The 21,882-nt window shown below is 33.5% G+C and overlaps 1 protein-coding gene across 1 annotated transcript in view; it reads left to right on the top strand.

Annotated features, from left to right (window-relative positions):
• Positions 1-21,882, top strand: part of ADAMTS6 (ADAM metallopeptidase with thrombospondin type 1 motif 6) — a 335,185-nt gene that overhangs the window by 127,078 nt on the left and 186,225 nt on the right. The window contains exons 8-9 of the mRNA XM_003265987.2: positions 14,468-14,511; positions 19,053-19,158. Coding sequence (XP_003266035.1) covers positions 14,468-14,511; positions 19,053-19,158 — 150 coding nt within the window. The remainder of the gene's footprint in view (positions 1-14,467; positions 14,512-19,052; positions 19,159-21,882) is intronic.

The following is a 21,882-nucleotide window of genomic DNA, read 5'->3' as shown; positions in this document are numbered from 1 at the left end:
CTCGGCCTCCCAAAGTGCTGGGATTACAGGTGTGAGCCACCATGCCTGGCCTCAAAGTCTTTTTTAAGCCTACTTTCTTTTAACTACACAAAACTTTAAAAGGCAAAGGATAGCTGTTTCTTATCAGTTGGTTTGATGATAAATACCAGTAAAAAAGAGAAAGGATTATGTTGAAATTTAAATATATTTTAATTCTAGATTTTAATTTTTATATACCTATTTAAAAATTTTAAAGTGCTGTGGTGATTTTTTTAAAGAGCAGCCCTTTCATCTGCATTTTTATTATGAAGTCCAGTTTTCAAAATCAGTGTTGTTGAATAATTTGCCAGACTGTAAATAAAAATTCTTTATCTTTGCAAACCAACTTCCAAGGTACTGCCTAACAGAATTAGACTATTGGCTGCTTGAAGCTAGACTTAAAAGACCCTACTAACAATAGAAAAATTTTTCTTTTTATTGAGCAATGTGTAACATGTATATTATGCTTTTTCTTCCTTGACTTAAATAGCTTCTTTGGTTTTGAGGTTTTTGAGGAAGAAGACAAAATAAGCTGTGTACTTTATTTTAAGGCAAAGAGCTGTTGTGGTCTACCATGTTCTGTAAAACTAAAATGATACTGTAGTAAAAATTTGGAAAGAAAAAATTTTAGATGTAGTAAAGTGTATAAACTGTCTTTATATTACAAGTAACGTTAAATGGACTGATCAATTTTTTATTGTTCATAAAGCATTTTCATTATATGCTGGTATCAAGTATAGTTTTTAATTCCTTTTTAATTTTATTTTTTGTATTTTAAAAATTTATTGTTTTTATTGTATATTGACAAGTTATAAAAATTTTTTAACGGGCAATAATCGTATATATTTATGGGGTACAATGTTATGTTCTGATATATGTATATATTCATTATCGGATGATTAAATTAAGCTAACTAATATAATTATCACCCCACTTTTTTTTGTGATACAAACATTTAAAAATCTACTTCCTTAGTAATTTTTAAATATACGTTACATTCTTAACTATAGTCTCCATGCTGTGCAATAGATCTCAAAAACTTATTCCTGCTAAGTGAAACCTTGGATGCTGTAATCAGTATCTCCCCATTCCCTTCTCTTCCATCCCTAGCCTGTGGTAACCACCATTCAACTCTCTACTTCTATGAGTAGAGATATTTTGGATCCCATATATAAGTGAGATCATACAGTATTTGTCCCTCTGTGCCTGGCTTATTTCACTTACCATAATGTCCTACTGGTTCATCTATGGTGTCTTAAATAACAGGATTTCCTTCTGTTTTAAGGCTGAATATTTCATTGTGTATGTATAACACATTTTCATTATCCATTCATTGTAGACAGACAGAGATTGATTTCATGTCTTAGCTACTGTAAATTACCCCACAATGAACATGGGAGTGCAGATAACTCCTAGACATACTGACTTTGGATATATACTCATAAATGGGATTGCTGGATCCTATGGTAGTTATAATTTTAAAATTTGGAGGGCCCTCCACACTGTTTTCCATAATACTAATTTATATTTCACTAACAGTGTAGCAGGGCTCCCTTTCTCTACATCCTCTGTAACACTTGTTATCTTTTGTCTTTTTGATGATAGCCATTCTAACAAGTATGAGATGATTTCTCATTGCGGTTTTAATTTGCATTTCCCTGATGATTACTGATGTTGAACATTCTTTCATATGTTTCTTGGCCATTTGTATGCCTTCTTTTGAGAAATGTCTGTTCATGTCATTTGCCCACTTTTTGTTCTACAGATCAGAAGATTCTTTGTACATTTTTAATAGGGTGATTGATTTTCTTGCCATTGAGTTGTTTATATATTTTGGACATTAACCCCTGATGAGATGTATGGTTTAAAATATTTTCTCCTAATCTATAGGTTGTCTTATCACTGCTAAATTTCCTTTGCTGTGCAGAAGCTTTTCATTTGATATAATCCCGTTTGTCTGTTTTTGCTTTTTTAATCTGTGCTTTTGAAGTCACATCCAGAAAATGATTCCTTTAACATGCTGTTGAATTTGGTTTTCTGTTGAGGAATTTTGCATCTATATCAATGAGTGTTATTTGCCTGTAATTTTCTTTTCTTGTAATGTTCTTCTCTGGCTTTAATGTCATGATAATGCTAGCTTCATAAAATGAATTTGGAAGTAGTCCCTCTTCTTCAATCTTTTGGACAACTTTCAGAAGGATTGGTATAAATTCTTTTTTAGATAAGTCAAAATTGGATGCAGCAGAAGATTTTGTAAAGGTAAATTTAAGCTAGATTATTAGGGGTTTTGAACTTCAGGCTAATGTCTTTAGATTTTGGGGACAATTGAGTTTTGAGTGCCAGAATGGCATGAGCACAACTGTGCTTTCTTTAGGAATAATAAGCTATATACTGTATAAGATAGATTTGAATAAAAGATGTTTGTATTAATCCTAATACAGTTAAAGGTATAAATTAGGGATTTGTAAATAGGGTCAGAACTGAAAGGACAAATAGAGCTACACTGAGGAAAGATTTTTCATTCGTATGAAAGAAGAAAGGAAAGGGAAGACTCAAAAGTGTCTTCAAAGTGACCAAAGTTCAGTCTAATAAATTGTACTCCAATGGTGTAAAAGAATGAAAACACTTTCTTATTCTGGTAACATATAATCAAACCTTTCCTGATTATAGAAAAGTTTCTAAATTTTCTAAGTTGAGAGATTATGTCAGTCTTATGTGTTTTTCCTTTCCCTGATACGTGGTAAGCTCTGGTATTTGTTGAAAAAGTGGTTTAATTTTTTTGATTTACTTATCATGAAAGAATATCTTATTAGGTGAATTTTTACGTGAATCAAACGTATTCCATTATCTATTTACCAAGGCAATATATATTAAATACACCTTTTAAAATTGTTTTGATTCCCTTGCAAACATACAACTTCATGATCTGTATTTTGATACTTCAAAAATAATTTTTTTCTTGTTTTTTCTTATCTTTTGTGGTTTCTTGCACATTTTAGGATTTTTGTTTTCTGTGAATTGGGAAATGGAAATAGGGAGTGGAAATTGGAAGGTTATTAGATTACTGGAAATTAAGGATATTGAGAATGGATTTGTGGAATCATAAGCTGATATAACCTTTCTAGAGGGCTTTAACTCTATAAACATTATAAACACTTACTATGCTCCAGGAATTTTTTTAGATGCTGGAATACAATCGAGAGCAACAGAGACCACTCCCTAATCTCAGAGAATTTGGGTCTAGTGTAAAAAAACGCATACATAAAAATTAATTACCAGTTTGATGAGAGATATGTAAGAAAAATTTAAGGAGCTAAATTTTATTAGGGGAATCTCAGTTAGGAAACATTTCCTTCAGGAAATCCATTGAAAAGAATCCGAAGAATTAGTAGGAATAACCTAGCAGAAGAAAGTGTAGTCAGTAGAAAAGTGAGCCAGATAGCATGAATAGCATAGTCAGATGACATAAAATAGAACAAAGCATTTTTGTTTGGGAAATGAAAATAAGACAAATATGTCTTGAGACTGAAAAGAGAGGACAGAATGGACATAAGGCAACAGAATTGGATAGGAGTCAGATCATGACAATATAAATGATAATCCTTAAATATGTTTCACTCCTTGGAATTTATCATGGAAAAATCAGACAAATATATAAAAATATAGTGATGTTCATTGTGATTAATTTTGTATCAGTGAAAATTTAGAAACAAAAATTTTCAACAATAGAGAATTCTTCAATTACACTTTTCTACATCCATACGGTAAAATATGATAAAGCCATTAAAATGATATCCATATATCTTTCCTGACATGGAAAGATTTTCAAAATATATTGGTAACTAAAAATCAGGATGCAAATGATGTAATATCCCATTTTTGTGGATGTATAAAAATATAGTAATAACTTATTTATTGTAAATAAATATGTAACATAATTTAGTGACAAAACAATCAAAGAGAAAGTTATTTTGTTATCCAGGAGAAGGAAAAGGGTTGGAATAGTAATGAAGAAAGGCCCAGAGGACAGATGTTATAATCTGTTGAATTGGGGTTATTGATGATGGCAAAGAAGTGAACACTCTGTATTCGTAGGCTTTTGTAACTGAGCTCTTGTTAGCTAAATCAATATTTTAAAACGGTGTGGGGACAGTTTTGCCAAGGCAAAATACATTTCTGGCTATCTCTATGCTTTCCAATAAAAAATACCCTACATTAGAATGAATGTAAAACTCAAATTATGATGTGACTAGCCAGGGAGACATTTTACAAATAGTAAATCTTTAATTCATGTTATCAGCAAAAGCATGATGATTAGTGATGTTGAGCATTTTAAAAATGTATGTGTTGGCCATTCGAATGTCTTTTTTTGAGAAATGTCCATTCAGATTATTTGCCCATTCTTTAAATGGATTGTTTGTACTTTTGCTGTTGAGATGTTTGAATTCCTTATATATTCTAGGTGTGGTGTTAATCTCCTGTCAGATGAGCAGTTTGCAAATATTTTCTCCCATTGTGTAGGTTGGCGTTTTATTCTATTGATTGCTTTTTTTTGCTCTGCAGAAGGTTTTTAGTTTGATATAATTCCATTTGTTTATTTTTGCTTTTGTGGCCTGTGCTTTTGAGGTTTTATTTATAAAAGTTCTTTTCTCAGACCAATGTCCTGAAGCATTTCCTCTACGTTTTCTTCTAGTCTTAATTAAAACTAGTCTTCTAGTTTTAATGTTTCAGATACTACGTTTAGGTCTTTGATCAATTTTGAGTTGAGTTTTGTATAGAGTGAGAACTGGGGGTCTGGTTTCATTCTTTTGCATATGGTTATCTGGTTTTCCTAGCACCATTTATTGAAGATACTGTCCTTTGCCCAGTGAGTGTTCTTGGCACCTTTGTCAAAAATCAATTGGCCATATATACATGGATTAATTTTTGTGTTCTCTGTTCTGTTCCATTGGTCTATATGTCTGTTTTTAATACCAGCACCATGTTGTTTTGGTTACTGCAGCTTCGTAATGTATTTTGAGGTCTGGTAGTGTGGTGCCTCCGTCTTTGTTCTTTTTGCTTATGATTGCTGTGTCTATTCAGGGTCTTTTGTGGTTTCTTACACATTTTAGGGTTTTTGTTTTCTGTGAAGAATGTTGTTGGTATTTTTAAAGGAATTACATTGAATCTGTAGATTGATTTGGGTAGTATGGTCATTTTAACAGTATTAATTCTTCTGATTCATAATCATGGGATATCTTTCCATTGGTTTGTATCCTCTTCAGTTTCCTTCATCAGTGTTTTGTAGTTGTCCTTGTAGAGGTTTTTCACCTCCTCGGTTAAATTTATTCTTAAGTATTTTACTTTATTTGTAGCTATTGTAAATGGGATTGTCTTCTGGATTTTTTTCAACTAGTTCATTTATGTATAGAAATGCTACTGATTTTTGTATATTAATTTTGTATCCTGTAACTTTACTGTATTTGTATATCAGATCTAAGAGGTTTTTTGGTAGAGTCTTTTAAGTTTTCTATATGTAAGATTATGTCATCTGCAAACAGGGACAATTTGACATCCTCTTTCCAGTTTGGATGCTCCTCTATTTCCCTTTCTTGCTTTATTGTTCTGGCTAGGACTTCTTGTACTATGTTGAGCAAGAGTGGTGAGAATAGGCATGCTTGTCTTGTTTCAGATTTTAGAGGAAAAGCTTTCTTCTTTTCTCTGTTAAATATGATTTTGGCTGTGGATTTGTCACATAGGGCCTTTATTATGTTGAGGTACTTTCCTTCTGATATGGTTTAGCTGTGTCCCCACCCAAATCTCATCTTGAATTTTAGTTCCCACAATTCCCACATGTTGTGGGGAGGGACCCGGTGGGAGGTAACTGAATCGTGGGGGTGGGTCTTTCCCATGCTATTCTCATGATAGTGAATAAGTCTCATGAGATCTAATGGTTTCATAAAGGGGAGTTTCCCTACACAAGCCCTCTTCTCTTGTCTGCCACCACATGAGACATGCCTTTTACCTTCCACCATGATTATGAGGCCTCCCCAGCCACATGGAACTGTGAGTCCATTAAACCTCTTTTTTTTTTGTAAATTGCCCAGTCTCGGGTATATCTGTGTCAGCAGTGTGAAAATGGACTAATACACCTTCTATACCTAATTTATTAACAGTTTTTATCATTAAGCAGTGTTGAATTTTATCAAATGCTTTTTCTGCATCTATTGAGATGATTATGTGAGTTTTATCCTTCATTCTATTCATGTGATATATGACATTTATTGATTTGCATATGTTGAACTATCCTTGCATTCCTGTGATAAATCTCATTTGATCATGGTGTATTATCTTTTTGATGTGCTGTTGTATTTGGTTTGCCAGTATTTTATTGAGGATTTTTGTGTCTATATTTATCAGGGATATTGGCCTGGAGTTTTCTTTTCTTCTTGTCTGCTTGTCTGGTAGTATCAGAGTTATGGTGGCCTCATAGAATGAGTTAGGAGAGATTTCTCTCTGCTTCACTCTTTTGGAGTAGTTTGAGAAGAATTGGTACTTACCCTTCTTAGAAGATTTGTTAGAAATCAGTGGTGAAGTCATCTGGTCTTGGACTTTTCTTTCTTGGAAGACTTTTTATTATTGATTCAATCTCTTTACTTATAATTGATCTGTTCAGGTTTTCTATTTCTTTTTGGTCAACCTTGGTAAGTTGCATGTGTCCAGGAATTTATCCATTTCTTCTAGGTTTTCACATTTATTGTAATATAGTTGTTCATAGTAGTCTCTAATGACCCTTTACGTTTCTGTGGTGTCTGTTGTGGCATCACTTTTTTTATTTCTGAGATATTATTCATTTGGGTCTTCTCTCTTTTCTTCTTAGTCTAGCAAGTGGCTTGTCAGTTTTCGTTATCTTTTCAAAAAACTACCTTTTTGTTTTATCGATCTTTCATATTTTTTAGTTTCATTTTCATTTATTGTTGCTCTGATTACGTTATTCTACTAATTTGGGGTTTAGGTTTTTCTTATTTTTCTATTTTCTTGAGATGCATTGTTAAGTTGTTTATTTGAAATCATTCCAGTTTTTTGATTTATGCGTTTATTGCTATAAGCTTTCCTCTTATATTGCTTTTGCTATGTGCTATAGGTTTTGGTATGTTGTGTTTCTATTTTTATTTGTTTCAAGAAATTTTAAAATTGTATTCTTAATTTGTTCCTTCATCCATTGGTCATTCAGGAGCATGTCATTTAATTTCATACATTTGTATAGTTTTGAATGTTCTTCTTGAACATCTGATGTTTCCTTGTTGATTTTCTGTCTAGATGATCTGTTCAATGCTGAGAGTGACATATTATTGCAGCCTATCTCTCTCTTTAGATCTGATAATATTTGCTCTATGTATCTGGGTGTTCCTGTGTAGTGTGTATATATATTTACAATTGTTATATTCTCTTGCTGAATTGATCCCTTTATTATTTGTTAAATAATACTTTGTCTCTTTTTACAGCTTTTAATTTCAAGTTTGTTTTATCTGATATAAATAGAGGTATACCTGCTCTCTTTTGGTTTCAGTTTGCATGGAATACCTGTTTTTATCCCTTCACTTTCAGTCTCTATGTGTTTTACAGGTGAGGTATGTTTCTTGCAGACAATATATATTGGGTCCTTTTTTTTTTAAATCTATTTAGCCAGTTTATATCTTTTCAATGGGGAATTTAATCCATTTACATTCAAGGTTACTATTAATAGATAAGAATTTATTCCTGTAATTTTATTGATCATTTTCCAGTTATTTGGTTTATCATTTGCTCCTTCCTTCCTCTCTTATTGTTTACTTTTGCCATTGGGTGGTTTTCTGTAATGCTGAGGTTTGATTCCTTTCTCTTTTTTTTTTTTTTTTTTGAGACGGAGTCTCGCTCTGTCGCCCAGGCTGGAGTGCAGTGGCGCAATCTCGGCTCACTGCAAGCTCCACCTCCCGGGTTCACGCCATTCTCCTGCCTCAGCCTCTCCGAGTAGCTGGGAGTACAGGCACCCGCCACCACGCCTGGCTAATTTTTTGTATTTTTTAGTAGAGACGGGGTTTCACTGTGGTCTCGATCTCCTGACCTCGTGATCTGCCCTCCTTGGCCTCCCAAAGTGCTGGGATTACAAGCATGAGCCACCGCGCCTGGCCTCCTTTCTCTTTATTCTTTGTGTATTTGCTTGACCAGTGAGTTTTATAATTCTACATGTTTTCATGTTGGTGGTTATTATTTTTTGATTTCCAGATGTGAGATTTCCCTGAGCATGTCTTGTAAGGCCAGGCTAGTGTTACAAAAGTTGCTTAGGTTTTGCTTGTCTGTGAAATAATATTTTTTTTAATTTCTGAAGGATAGCTTTGCTGTGTGTAATATTCTTTGGTGGCATATTTTTTTTTCTTTCAATGCTTTAAATACACCTTCTCATTCTCTCCTGGCCTATAAGGTTTCTGCTGAGAAATTAGCTGTTAGTCTAATGGTGATTTGTTTATATATGACTTGACACTTTTCTCTTGTTGCTTTTAAAATTCTTTGCTTTGACTTTTGACAATTTGACTATATGTGCCTTGGAGAGGACTTGTTTGGAGTAAATCCATTTAGAGTTATTCGAGCTTTCTGGACTCTCTCCTAAGACTTTGGAAGCCCATCTCTTTCCCAAGTCTTTGGAAATTTTCTATTATTATTTCATAAAATATGGTTTCCTCACTTTTTTCCTTCTTTTCTCCTTCTGGAAGCTCATAATACAAACTTTTGTTAACTTATTGGTGTTCCATAAATCCTATAGACTTTCTTCATTCTTCTTTGTTCTTTTTTCTTTCTTTACTTTTACTGCCTGTGTTGTTTCAAAATACCTGTCTTTCTGTTAGGAAGTTCTTTCTTCTGCCTGATCTAGTCTGTTGTTGAAACTCTTGATTGTATTTATTTCCTTCATTTAATTCTTCTATTCTAGTATTTCTCTTTTCTTCTATTTTTTATTTGATATTTATCTCTATTGAATTTCTCATTCAAATCATTAATTGTTCTGATTTCATTAAATTGTCTATATTATATCTCAATTTCCTTAAGATTTTTTTTTTTAATTCTCTTTCTGGCATTTCATATATTTCCTTATGATTTGGTTTCTGTTACTGAAGAATTGCTGTTTTTCTTTGTGGGTTACATTTTTTTTTGCTTTTTTTATGATTGACATGTTCCCATATTGATTTCTATGCAACTGGTAGAAAAGCTACCTCTTCTAATTTTATGGAGTAGGTTTCATAGGGAAAGATTAATCCATATAAATAGGTCTTGGGGTGTCAGTTTGGTGGGGTCCGTTAGCCTTGGTTCTAGATAGACACAGTAGTATTGTCTGTGTATAGTTTCTTCAGCTGTAATTCACATTAGTGGTATTTGTGAATTTCTCAGTGACCTCGGCTGAGAGATTTTGTTTTGATGGTGGCATAGCTTTGCCAGGGGTGGGCTTGCTGGGCTATTTCTCAGGTCAGAAATGTATGCACATGGTGGGTTGGCTAGCTTGCAGTCTGACTCACTAGGTTTAGGGCCATCGTGCTATTAGTCTGATTGGAAACACAGGCATGCAGTTACTTAGCCTGGGGGTGTGCCTGCCAAGAGTGGCTTGGAGGGCTATTTCTCAGGTCCAGGACATGAGTGCACAGCTGCTTGGCTGGCATGGGGATGTGTCTGCCAGGGTTAGCCCACAGGGCTATTTCTCAGGCCTGTAATGCAGGCATAAGGATGTTCAGCTGGCCTGGTGGCAAGTCTGCTGGGGGCAAGTCTGCTGGGGGCAGGCTGTTTATCTTGCCTAGGACACAGCTGCACAGCTCCTTGGTTAGCCTAGGGGCGTGTTTGCCAGTGGTGGCCCACACAGCTGTTTCTTAGGCCTGGGATGTGGTCACATGACTTCTTGGCTGGCCTGGGTGGGTGTCTGCTGCAGGTGGCCCATGGGGTTATATTCCTGGCTCTGGGCCCAGGCACACAGCTGCTTGGCTGGCTGGGAGGGTGTGTCTTTCAGGGGCATCCCATGGGGCTGCTTCTCAGGCTTGGGATTCAGGCAAAAGGCTGCTTGGCTGCCCTGGGGGCATGTCTGCTGGTGGTGGAAGGTAATGCTATATTTTGGAGATCTTAAAATGCAACTTAATCATATGTTTTGGTCAGTTTCTTCTGATAGCCATGCCTAGGCAAAAGTGACTAGAAGATTAAAGAGTTGAAAGTATCCATACCTGAAAAGTATACCAACGTTACAGTGTCAACCGAATTCTCTAGTTTTGATCTTGCTCAACTGTCCAACCTCATTATGAATTTAGGGTAAAAGAATGGCAACATATGCATTCATCTACTCACTCAAAAGTGGAACCCTGATTTCCCTAAAGTACTGGGCTTTATGTAGATTCCCTATGACCATCCTTCTTAATTCTTTTTCATCTGACCTGAAGTCGTTATTACACTTTCACAAAAAGAAAACCAAAAAAGTACCATAGGGATAAGGTGGTATTTTTCTATCCAAATTCAGAATAAAGAACATTTTCCAATTTTATTTCGGCTTTCCTTTTAATTCTTAGCATTCCAGTGTACTTCTTAGCCTAGTCTGAAGTTAGGATCACAGGCCTAAGTTTGGGGGCTCCTGCCACCTGTGGGTTGGTAAGGATTTAGTAGTGACTGTTTTTTGTAAAGGGTGTTGAGAGTAAGCAATCAGAATTCCTTTTCCTCAATCTCTGAGGAAAATAAGGCAAACCCATAGTATGGCAGAGAAGAGTTGATGGGATGTAGAGTGAATATGATGCAAAGTAAAAATGAGAAAGTTAGGTAAAAGAAAGAAAGAAAGAGGGTGTGAAGTTAGTGAAGATTATTATTATGGCATAAAATTAAAAAATGATATTTAAATATAAGATAGGAGACGACTGAGGGTTATATCGAGGAACTGAAATAAGCTGGTTTATATTTGGTCTACTTTAAGAGACAATGGCTTAAGTGTAGTACAGCTTGAATTAAATGATTTCTCAAGATTTTTACATTTGTAAGAAATATGGGTCTGACAGCACAGAGAATAGTTTGTGGGAAAGGAAAGAATCAGGAGTTTATACATGAAGAAGAAGGAAAACAGGAATAAGAGAAAGAGTAGAATAAGAAATATCCCACAAAAAAGAAATTGAAAAAGGTAAAATATGAGATAATAGTAAGTTTATAAAATATGTAAATAATAAACTAAATGCAATTTTGAGTTTTAAAAAATGTCTCAAATGATTACCTTGCACTTCTGCTGAACATTTTATTATGTGCAGGTAACATGATATTGAGCAAGTATACACAAAGTATGGAAAAATATTTGTATTCATCAATTCTATATTTGAATGGAAATTCAATATAGTTGAAGAAGTTTACCTTCAATAGAAACTTTAATGTTTCAGATTTATTATTCCCAATTTATTATATAAATACAACTTGATTCTATATTATATAATTCATGGATAAGATGGTGTATTTTTTAATCCATGACTGAAGTCTTTCTTCTGCCCATGTCTGTTTCTACTATTCCATGATACATATTCAGGGAAGGCTATTATAAGAATGGCCTAAAGAAGATAAATCTATTAGAAGTAGGTATCATGGTAGATATAGCCACATATAAATTATTTTTTTATTACCATGTCATGCCTTCCATTTATCAATCTGGAATTTTTATTGTTGCAAACTGACCTAAGCTAGTATGTTCAGGTAAAACCTTAGGATTTGATGGATAAAGGTTATCAGTTATAATGAAGGGAAGTTTTAGATCAAACTCCATTATAAATATAAATATTTGTAAAATAAGCAGGAAGGCACAAATATTTCATATTCCTTATTTTATAAGCTTGATGACATTCCAACTCTGTTATTTAGGGGCTCTGACAATACTTTGCATGAAGAGTGCCCTCAATATGTATATGAAAATATTTTGGGGACAGAATTTGTTACCCTTATATTTGTTATCAGGAACCCTAATACTCCAAACCATTGCGTGGACATACAGGACAAATCTCAGATGTGTTACCTAAGTGTACATCCTGCAAAGCTTGTGGGGTTTTTGTATGGGTTCATGCAAAGTGGGGCAGTACTTCTGAAATATTGTGGCCAATCTACAGATCTGGAGCACCACTGATTTTTTCCTTCAATGCAATGAAAAACACATTTTTAACATTCATTAGACATTCATTGGCTAATTATCAAGTTTCTCTTGTGTTTATCATCAGAGAAAGGCATAGCTGAAAGATTTTCTGATTAAAGTTGGTTGTACAGAAATGTATGTATGTATGTATATTCTCCCTACTCTCCCACCTCTCCCTTAGATACCCACTGTTATCCTTCCAGATTTATATCTCTATATAAACTCAATCTTTATATATATTCATAGTTTGAAAAAATCCTTTTCTACTATACAAACTATTTTCTAAGTTGCTTTTGTCTATAAGAAAAACAAATCTGATTTAGCATTCAATGTTTCAGCCTCTCTGAAATTCTCATAGTTCTTCAGATATGCCATACTCTTTCTAGACTTTGTTCCTTTGAATACTCTATTCTTTGCTTAGCATGCTTTTACTTTTCTTTTTTTTTTAATCTGGCTTAATCTTTAAGACCTGTTTCAGATGTATGTCCTATATGAATCTGTTTCCTAGTTTTCTATGTGTATTCACTGTTTTGTCTGTATTTCTATATTTTGTTTTGAAGTAGGTTATGGCAATAATCATCATGATAGTAGTTAACAAATGCTGATTGCATAATGTAACTCTATTTTTGCATTTATTTTATTTAATCTTTTTTCAACATTTTTCTGTAGTATATCACTTGTGTTTTATTTCCCCCAATAGACCAAAAGTAACTTATTTATCTTTCTATTCCTAGAATATGGCAGTATACCTGGGCATATGATAAATGTTCAGCAAACTGGTAGACCAGTTTTAGGAAGGGCACTGTGGAACTTGGAGATTTAGAAATAGATTCTATTGAAACATCTGCATCTGCATTACCATGAAAATTCTTCCTTTACGTTTTCTTGAAGACTGCTAGAAAGGGTTGTGGCTATGTAACAATAGGCATAACACACTATGATTGCAAGATAAATTGACTGTGACACCAAGAATATACTTTATGGTGCTTCGATGAGTACACTGGTACCCTCTCTATATCTTACATTTGAGGGTGTTCCAAGCATTGCAGTCCCATGGCTTACCAATTACAAAAGAAGAAATAGAGAGAATGAATATGTGAATGGTCAGAAGAGAAGTTCATGCAAGAGGAAAAGAAAATCCCTTTCCTCAAATGTAAAATGAGTAGGATGAAGAGTTTGAAATTCTAAAGATAGACAGAGGGTATCTGCAGAAATTTTAATGAGTTCAACAACCCAGTGATGTGGCTGGTTATAACATTTGTTCCATGAAAACACAATTTAGTCTGGTGATTGATAAGTAAGAATGGGATTATTTACTAACCCTCTCCCCTACTAATATTGACTAATCGTTATTTATATACAATAAAAGAGAACTTTTACAACTTGAATTTCCCTGTAGTTTGTGAAGCTTTACTTTTTAACTGAAAATCTTTTCGCTTCTAGCAAAAAACAGAGACAAAAATTTTTAGCCTTTTACATTTATTTTTTACTCTCACTTTGGAAACTTTAAATACTTTTGGTTTTAAAAATGTTTACAAGGATATACTGAAAATGCTTAAAATAAATGTTTATATCAATATTGACAGGATTCTAAATGTAATATTTTAAAAATATGCAACATTATGGACTCAATCTTTTGTATTGAGTTATAAGGCAGCATGGTATAGAATAGATGTGATCAACATTAGGGAAGCTTTCTGTTGAGAGATTCATTTAGCCTGTTGTAAAATCACTTAAAAATATTTGTATTTTAGCCATGCTAATTTGCTGGTATACAACTAGGAGAAATACGTAATATCAATTTTATTCCCATTGTTGTATTACAATATCTTTTTTTCTTTAACAAGAACCTGTGCTAGAATTAAAGCAACTCCAAATAGTGCCTATAGCTCAGAAGTATAAAATACAGTCTGTGTCTGTAACAAAACCCTATTCTCACAGGTTCAAAGGAGATTGGAAATAAGAAGCCACCTATTTGCGTTTTGCAGAAGTAGTAATAGTCTGCAGACAAGGTACTCTAGCTTCAAAACAGTATGGCAGATAGTTTTATGGAACTTGCGATTACAAAAATCCACTTTAACCTTTCTTTCTTACTGGCAGGTGTTCTATTGGCTTGCAGCCAGAGGCTGTGAGTGTAGTGCTGCCTGTGGTGTCCCTCAGCACTGTAGAGTGCTGAAAATGCCAACACTCCAGTTGATTGCTCATAATTGCATTAATTGTGGTCTGACAACTTCAGGAGAGAAGTATGTGAATATAGAAAAATCTGTTACAAATTTGATCAGATTACAAATTTCATCTCTTTTTTCTCCATAGATATGATATCTGCACTTATAAAAATAAGCCCTGTGGAACACTGGGTAAGTTTTTTTTTTTTTTTAATAAAGGTAGAATGGTTCAGATTGTCTTTTTGGACCAGTGACTTTAATCTTTATTATTAATTTGGTCATTTTCCTTTCTGTACATCTGAAATCCCTAAAACCTGTTACACCCAGCCTTTGTGGATATGTCATTTACTAGGAAACAAATATTTATTACCATCATAAATATTATATAAATTTCACTGGCTTTTTTGACAACTGGAATGATTATTAAAATTAACTTAGAATATGATTCAAAATCATTAAAGAATTATAAATCGAGGTTATCACTCATGTTCATATAATCCATCTCTGTAATGTATTTTCTAGAAATACCAAGATTGTGAGAGTAAATGAAAGCAGTCGACATCTTGAAATTTCAGGCTAGAAAAGGAAAGGAAAAAAAAACAACAACTAAGGATACTTAATGAGGAGGCACCAAGAACAATACTTCTTTTGGTACAATTTTGTGGAAAAAGTATAATCCCATAAATTAAGATAGTATTGGAAATTTTATACTACCCAAACAACAACAACAAAAAATAATCTTATAAAATATTATAGCCATAGGTGAAAAGAGAGGACAGGATTATCTTTCTTGTGCTCCCTAAGGGTCATTTGTCTTTTTAAAACATTTTTGTAGTATTCTAGAATTTTAAAAATTACACATTGTTACAGAGCATAATTTCATAGTTAACAGCAAATACAAATGGGCAAAAAAGGTAGCTCTCCAGTAGTCTAAATTATTAAGCAACTAGAGTTATTTTAAAGGACAGAAGCTTTTTTTCTCAATTTTTTGAGGTCATAGAGACTTTTTACAGACTCAGAAGGTAAACAACTGAAGATGAATTCCCTAGTTTCTCTATGACAAGTCTCAATTTTCTTATCTGTAAAATAATAGTTATGAAATTGGTTCCTATGCACCTCATAAGCATTTTGGGAAGATCAAATTAAAGTAAATGTAGGAGGAAAAGTGTTATCCAACTGCCTGGGAAGTTCAGTGAAATATCTCTTTGGAAACTAAATTTCTCTTGGTAATTTTACCTGACTTCCCAGGCTTCTCCTACCCATTTCCCTTAGGATTTATGGCTGAAGAAGAAATCTCAAATAGCCAATGCTGAGTATTAACTATGGAGAAGCTTGCTAGTTAAAAAGCATAATGGAGACAGAGCTCTCTTTGCTGAGCGAGCTCACATCAAAAAGATTTCCTTTGTAGTGTTTTAAGCTAACAAGACCAACATAATCCAACAGAGGGGACTCTGAACTGGGAACTAACAACTGGCTTTGACAGTTTCAGTACATAAACTTTTACAGTGTATTTAAGCTCTTTGTTCCTCAATTTTGTTATCTATGATGTAGGAGTAATATCTGCCCTTATGCTACATGGACATTGTTAAAATCATTTAAGGAAAAAAATGTAGTTGTATTTAGTAAAGAGGTTTATAAAAATGAACTGGTATTATTTAATGTAGAAATTGCCTATACTTTTAAACTTACCCCCCATATTTACTGTTCACAGATTCTCTAAGTATTCATTGAGTGTTCAATCAATTTTGGATATAATAGACACTAGACCTCAAATCAGGTGCACATATTAGCCACAGCTAGTATTTTTCTAGTGTATCTATATTTGAAGAAATGTGTATATACACATATATACACATTTGCACATATACACTCTCTCTCTCTCTCTCTCTCTCTCTCTCTCTATATATATATATATATATATATATATATGTATATGCCCTCACTCTCTCTCCCTATATATATATTCTGCTTTTTGAAGGTAGGTTATTTCCATATGCTCTTCATTGTGTTAGATTGGTGCAAATTACTTTGCACCAACCTAATGACATTAGTAAGACACACACACAGTGAATTTTACTTTTGGTAAATAAAGTATTTTGAGAAATAAAGTATTTTGAGTACTGACTAGTACTTTGATTGTCATTATTGGCAAAGATTTGAGGTGTTTTCCTATGCTACTTCTCATTATATTTTTCTCAAAATAATGTGTTCTAACTTTGATGGTTTATTAATTTATAGAATCAGTACATTAATAGGTATATGTCAATGCACTTTCAAGCTCAATATGTTATTTTTCAAATTATAAACTTGTATATTGTTTTTATACTACTTGTGAAAACTGAATGAGCTGCATATATATGTATATATATACACACGTTTTAACTTCATCTATGGAAAATATATTATCAGTACAGAATTGAGCAGATTACTTTTTAAGTTGTATTCTAGTCACTTTCATATTGGTTTTTATACTGATTTTTCCATAGTCTTTTGCTTAATAATTCTGATGACCAATTGTAACATGGCTTAGTAGGCCAAAGGATGCAAACTGTGGCCATCAAGCTGAGGAAACCTAAATGACCCAAATAGTTATTAAATCGCCATTAACACAATCACACATAAGAATTTTGATAGTCTCAATTTTATAGGTTTACAGAAAATCGTGGGGGGTTGTGAAAATACATTAGCATTTAAAATGCTTTCATTTTAGTTAAGATTTAGCTTTATATTTCAATAAGTAGGAATTTTCCAAGTATATTCTTTCTGAAGTTGTTGTTTTAGCAGAGATAATAATTTTATATAAGATGGCAGAAGTAAATCTGTGCTTGTAAATACACCTTGAGGGGTCATTGAGAATTCTCAATTGAAAATACAGCCACATGGCACATACCAAAAAACGACACAACAACAACAAAACCCAGAAGCTAACCCATGGAATAATAGATTTTGGGAAATGTAAGAAACATTAATTTAACAATAATTATTCTTAGTAATTCTGCTTTTCTTTTGAAAAAACATACATTTCATAAAGGTCAAAACAGAAACAGTATTCAGAGTGGCTTTGTTCTTCCCATATAATAGGCCACATTGAACCAAATAACTTAAAGCCAGATAATATAATGCGATTTTTTAAAAAAGATTTCAGATACTTTCCTATTCTACTTCTCATTTTATTTTTCTCAAAATAAAAGTAAAATTCACTGTGTGTGTCTCTCTCTTTCTCTCAGTGGAGATTGGAAATGACATTCATTAAAATATTTTAAATATTTAAACAAATATTAAATATTAACCAAAAATAAACTGAAACAAAAAAATAAGTTACCCTGCTCCACTTTTTACATTTTCTTTTTCAGGTCCCAATATCTCTAATGAATGGAAGGGCAGCCCAGGGGTATCACCAGTATTTGTAACTCTGTGAGGCAGAAATCAACTCCCTCCCCAACTCCTGCCTCTCTCGCATAAAACAGTAGGAAAAGCAAACAATCTATTAGCAAATCCAGCATTAATCTCATCTCTGTTCCAATGTAGCTGTTGATACTTATATTAGAAAATACAGAGAAACACAACTTCTAGAGCTTTCTTGTCAGTAAAAATATGGATTGAATACCATTTATTGTTTCTAATTAGTACAGCTGGGAAATTAAACCTAGCACAGAACATTGCTTATTGTATTCAATAAATATTCATTGAATTGAATTGAAATCACTTTTGGTGGGAAAGTAATTATTAATGTTTGGGTGACGATAGTAGACTACTGACCATAAAAAATGTTTTTCCTACTTCCCCTTCAACTTCTTCTAAATAACTTTTTGTTTCTATGTGCATGAAGTATGATTTAGCATCTGTTTCCTTATAAGAGATGACATTTTTGCTTTTGCACAAAAATTCTTTTTTTAAGCACTGTTTTAAAGTTCTGTAGTATTTCACACAGCATGATATTCATTTGAAAGTAAATATTAAAACTTTTACATACTAAAATCCCCAAGGAGAGAATACCTTGAGTAACATAACATTTCACTGGAATCAGCGAATTAACACCATAGTATTTGCTTTATTAGTAAAACTCTAATGCATTGAAGTAAGGGATAAGAGAGAGGAAAAATGGCACTGAATGTGTGATTGACTTTCCTCCTATTAAAATACTAAAAGAAATTGTTGCATCACTGTCAGGATTAATTTGAGAAGATTAAAAAAATATGCAAAAACCTCCCATCTTTAACAGTTCTCCTTTCCATCTTTTGAATCATTCATTTTATTTTTAATAAAAATATCACTTAAAAATCATTTGGGATTCCCCCTTTTTTTGGTAACTAGAAAGTTGCTTGTATATTTTTATGAACCCACTAAACTTAAACAGATCTCTTTAGAAAAATAATGTGGATATATTTTGCTTTCTACAGCCTGAAGAATGTTAAAATAGAAATGCTTTCTTGAATTCCCTCTTCTGGCTCAAGTTACTAGGTGGTCCCAAGTTACCAGAAGTAAAATTTATAAATCTAACCCCTAGTCTAGACATTTTCCAGCACTGACTGCAGTTCAAAAAATATTAATGTCTAGCCGGCAAAGTGAAATTCCCCCCAGTGATTTTGCAAATGACTAGAAAGTTAACCTTTTGCCAATGGCTCCTTCTGTGCATGGAGGTTATTAAAAAGAATCCAGGCATTTATAAGTATAGGCTTTTAAAGACTGAAACACCTTGGCTTGACCCTTTGTGTCTCTTTCTGTTTATTCAGGCTTGGCCTCTGTGGCTGGAATGTGTGAGCCTGAAAGGAGCTGCAGCATTAATGAAGACATTGGCCTGGGTTCAGCTTTTACCATTGCACATGAGATTGGTCACAAGTGAGTGAGTTTAAGAAAATCAAAATAAATTTTATAACTCTGCTCTTGAGCAACTTGTAACTACTGTATGGAAAGGCTGTGCTGAACCTTATTTTACTGCCTTTTTGTCTGATTCCAATAGAGGATGTTATTATTCTTGGTATTGGGATAAATCATCTTAAGAACTAGAGACTTGTTAGATAATCTTTGTTATTCAAAGAGTAGTATCCTCGGTGGTGAATGCACCACATTTAAGTTTTTGTTCAGTCTCCTCAATACCTGTTTCCTTATAAAGTCCAGTTATTTAAATGATCTTTCTTTTCCTCAAGTGGCAATGCATATATATTTTAAAATCATTGACATCACTACCATGAAATGTACTTTTAGTTTTCACTCTTCATACAGCTGTCAGCATCCCTTTTCCAGGCATAAAGTTTGTGCAGACATTGCTATGTAACTTGTATTTTCAGGTGCATTTCTATGTCATTGATAAAAAAAAAAAAACTGCAAGAAGTACACGATACCATCCTCCTTTCTTTCTAGGAGGACCTGAAGGTTTTAATGCTTGTTTTAAGTGAACCTGTGCCGAAGGAAAAACTATCTTATGCACCCTGCCCCCCACCCATGCAAAAAATACCATTTTTAAAAATTTTAAACAACAGGCAGTAGTAATATGAAAGCCTATTCATGTGGAGGGAGAGGAGAGAAGCTTGATATACTTTTTTTAAAAATTTCAACATTTGTGTTGAAATTTGACTTGAATTGACTGAATTGTTGAATTGACTGAATTGACTGAATTGTTGAAATTTGACTGAAAGATGACTTGCCTCAGTCAATTTCTAAGCTGATTCTGATGCTTTTATAAAGGTAAAAACTAAACAAAAGAGCTTCCAATTTACTAACGGGATTTTTTTTTTTTTTTTGTAGCAGGAAAGCTCTTCTAAAACAGAAACAGTTAACATTTAGCAAATGACTAATTATATCTGCTAACAAAAAATGAGAGAAAACTTTAAAATATTAGTCAAGCATTTTTAGCTAAAACAACCAGCTTACTTGCAAGAACTCCTGACATTTGTATAATTTAAGTTTTATATTCTGCCTTTTTGGTGGCGACATACATAGGGGAAAAAGAACAAATAAAAATCAATGTTTTTTATATACTTACCTCAGAGGTAATTCCTGAGGTAAATCTGTAGTTCAGCTTTTTTGTTGTTGTTGAAGTGGAGAGTAAAATTGGGTCAGTCGGCTGCATTATTTCAAAATTGCAATCACATTTTATCAAGTTGATATGATTTAGGTGTAAATTTAAATAAACAGCAAGTTTCAAACCTGGCTTGATTCAGACACAGGAAAAGTCAGTATTACACTCTTAATGAAGACTGAAAAATATTAGTATTCTACTTTCCATTGTATTAAGCATCAGGTGAATAAAAGGAAAAGGCCCTCTTAACCAAGCAGTTTATCTTTAATTCACTTAAAAATCTGGCTAATTAATGACTGTCATACTCTTATGCAATCAAACTGGATTTAATAGGTTCTGTTAGAATCAGTTAAATTGGAAGGTTAGGAAAAGTAACATACAGTGGGTGAACACTGTGTATGTGAAAACACTATTATCTTATGTAGTCACAAGTTAGTCAATGTCAACACACACATTTCACATTCCATTCTTGTATGTACGTACTTAAATAGCTGAGGTGAGGGTTTATCTTTCTTTGTATCTCTTATAAAGGTTCTGATTGGGCAACTTTCCAGGTTTCCTAGATTTTGTTGTTGTTGTTGGCCTTATAGGTAAATCCTTTCAGTTCTTCCTACAATGAATGGCTTGTACCTTATGTAGAAAAATTGTGAAAGAGAAATAGAATATACCTCTGAAATTTTATGTATCTTGGAGTAACTTTGTTTCACAGTTAACTCTTGTTTGAAAGTATGAGTGTTAAAAATGGGGAAAAAATTCCACAAAATCCTTGGATTGAGAGCCAGAAAAATGCTTCCATTTAAAAATGTTGACAGACCAAAAAAAAATAGCTTTTTCCCCATGTCCAGTTTATTACCATGTTTCTATCCCCCTTCCCCAGACAACTGGGCAGATGTGTTTAGCATATATAGTCTGTTTTGCATTGCTCTAAAGGAATACCTAAATCTGAGTAACTCATTTTAAAAAGCGGTTTATTTGGCTCACGGTTCTGCAGGCTGTATGAGAAGCATAATGCCAGTATCTGCTTCTAGTGAGGGACTCAGGAAGCTTCCACTCATGGTGGAAGGCAAAGCAGGAGCCAGTGCACCACATGGCAAGAGAGGGAGCAAGGCAGATTCTGTGCTCTTTTAAACAACCACCTGTCATGTGAACTTATTATAAAGCAAGAATTCATTCATTCTCCCCAGGAAGGCACCAAGCCAATTATGAGGGATCTGCCCCCATGACCCAAATACCTCCCACCAGGCCCCACCTCCAGTATTTGAGATCACATTTCAATATGAGATTTAAAGGGAACAAACATCCAGACTATATCAACATACTGTTTTTTTCAATATGTCAAATTATTATTTGGTCAATTAGGGAAAATTTGTTTCATATGTAAAGATCCCTTTACTTGCTTTTAAGATCTTAGGGTTTAGCCTTTAGGGACTTAGCGGTCAACTCTAGCACAATTCATGTCATCATTAAAATACAGTGATCTCTATTCTTCCTGAACCAAAGCAGTAGCCATAGTAAATATATCAAATATATTTTCAGGTGAAGTA

Source organism: Nomascus leucogenys, chromosome 18, assembly GCF_006542625.1.
Source record: "Nomascus leucogenys isolate Asia chromosome 18, Asia_NLE_v1, whole genome shotgun sequence".
NCBI lineage: Eukaryota > Metazoa > Chordata > Mammalia > Primates > Hylobatidae > Nomascus > Nomascus leucogenys.
Note: the sequence above shows the minus strand (reverse complement) of the source record. Positions and strands in the feature narration are given on the sequence as shown.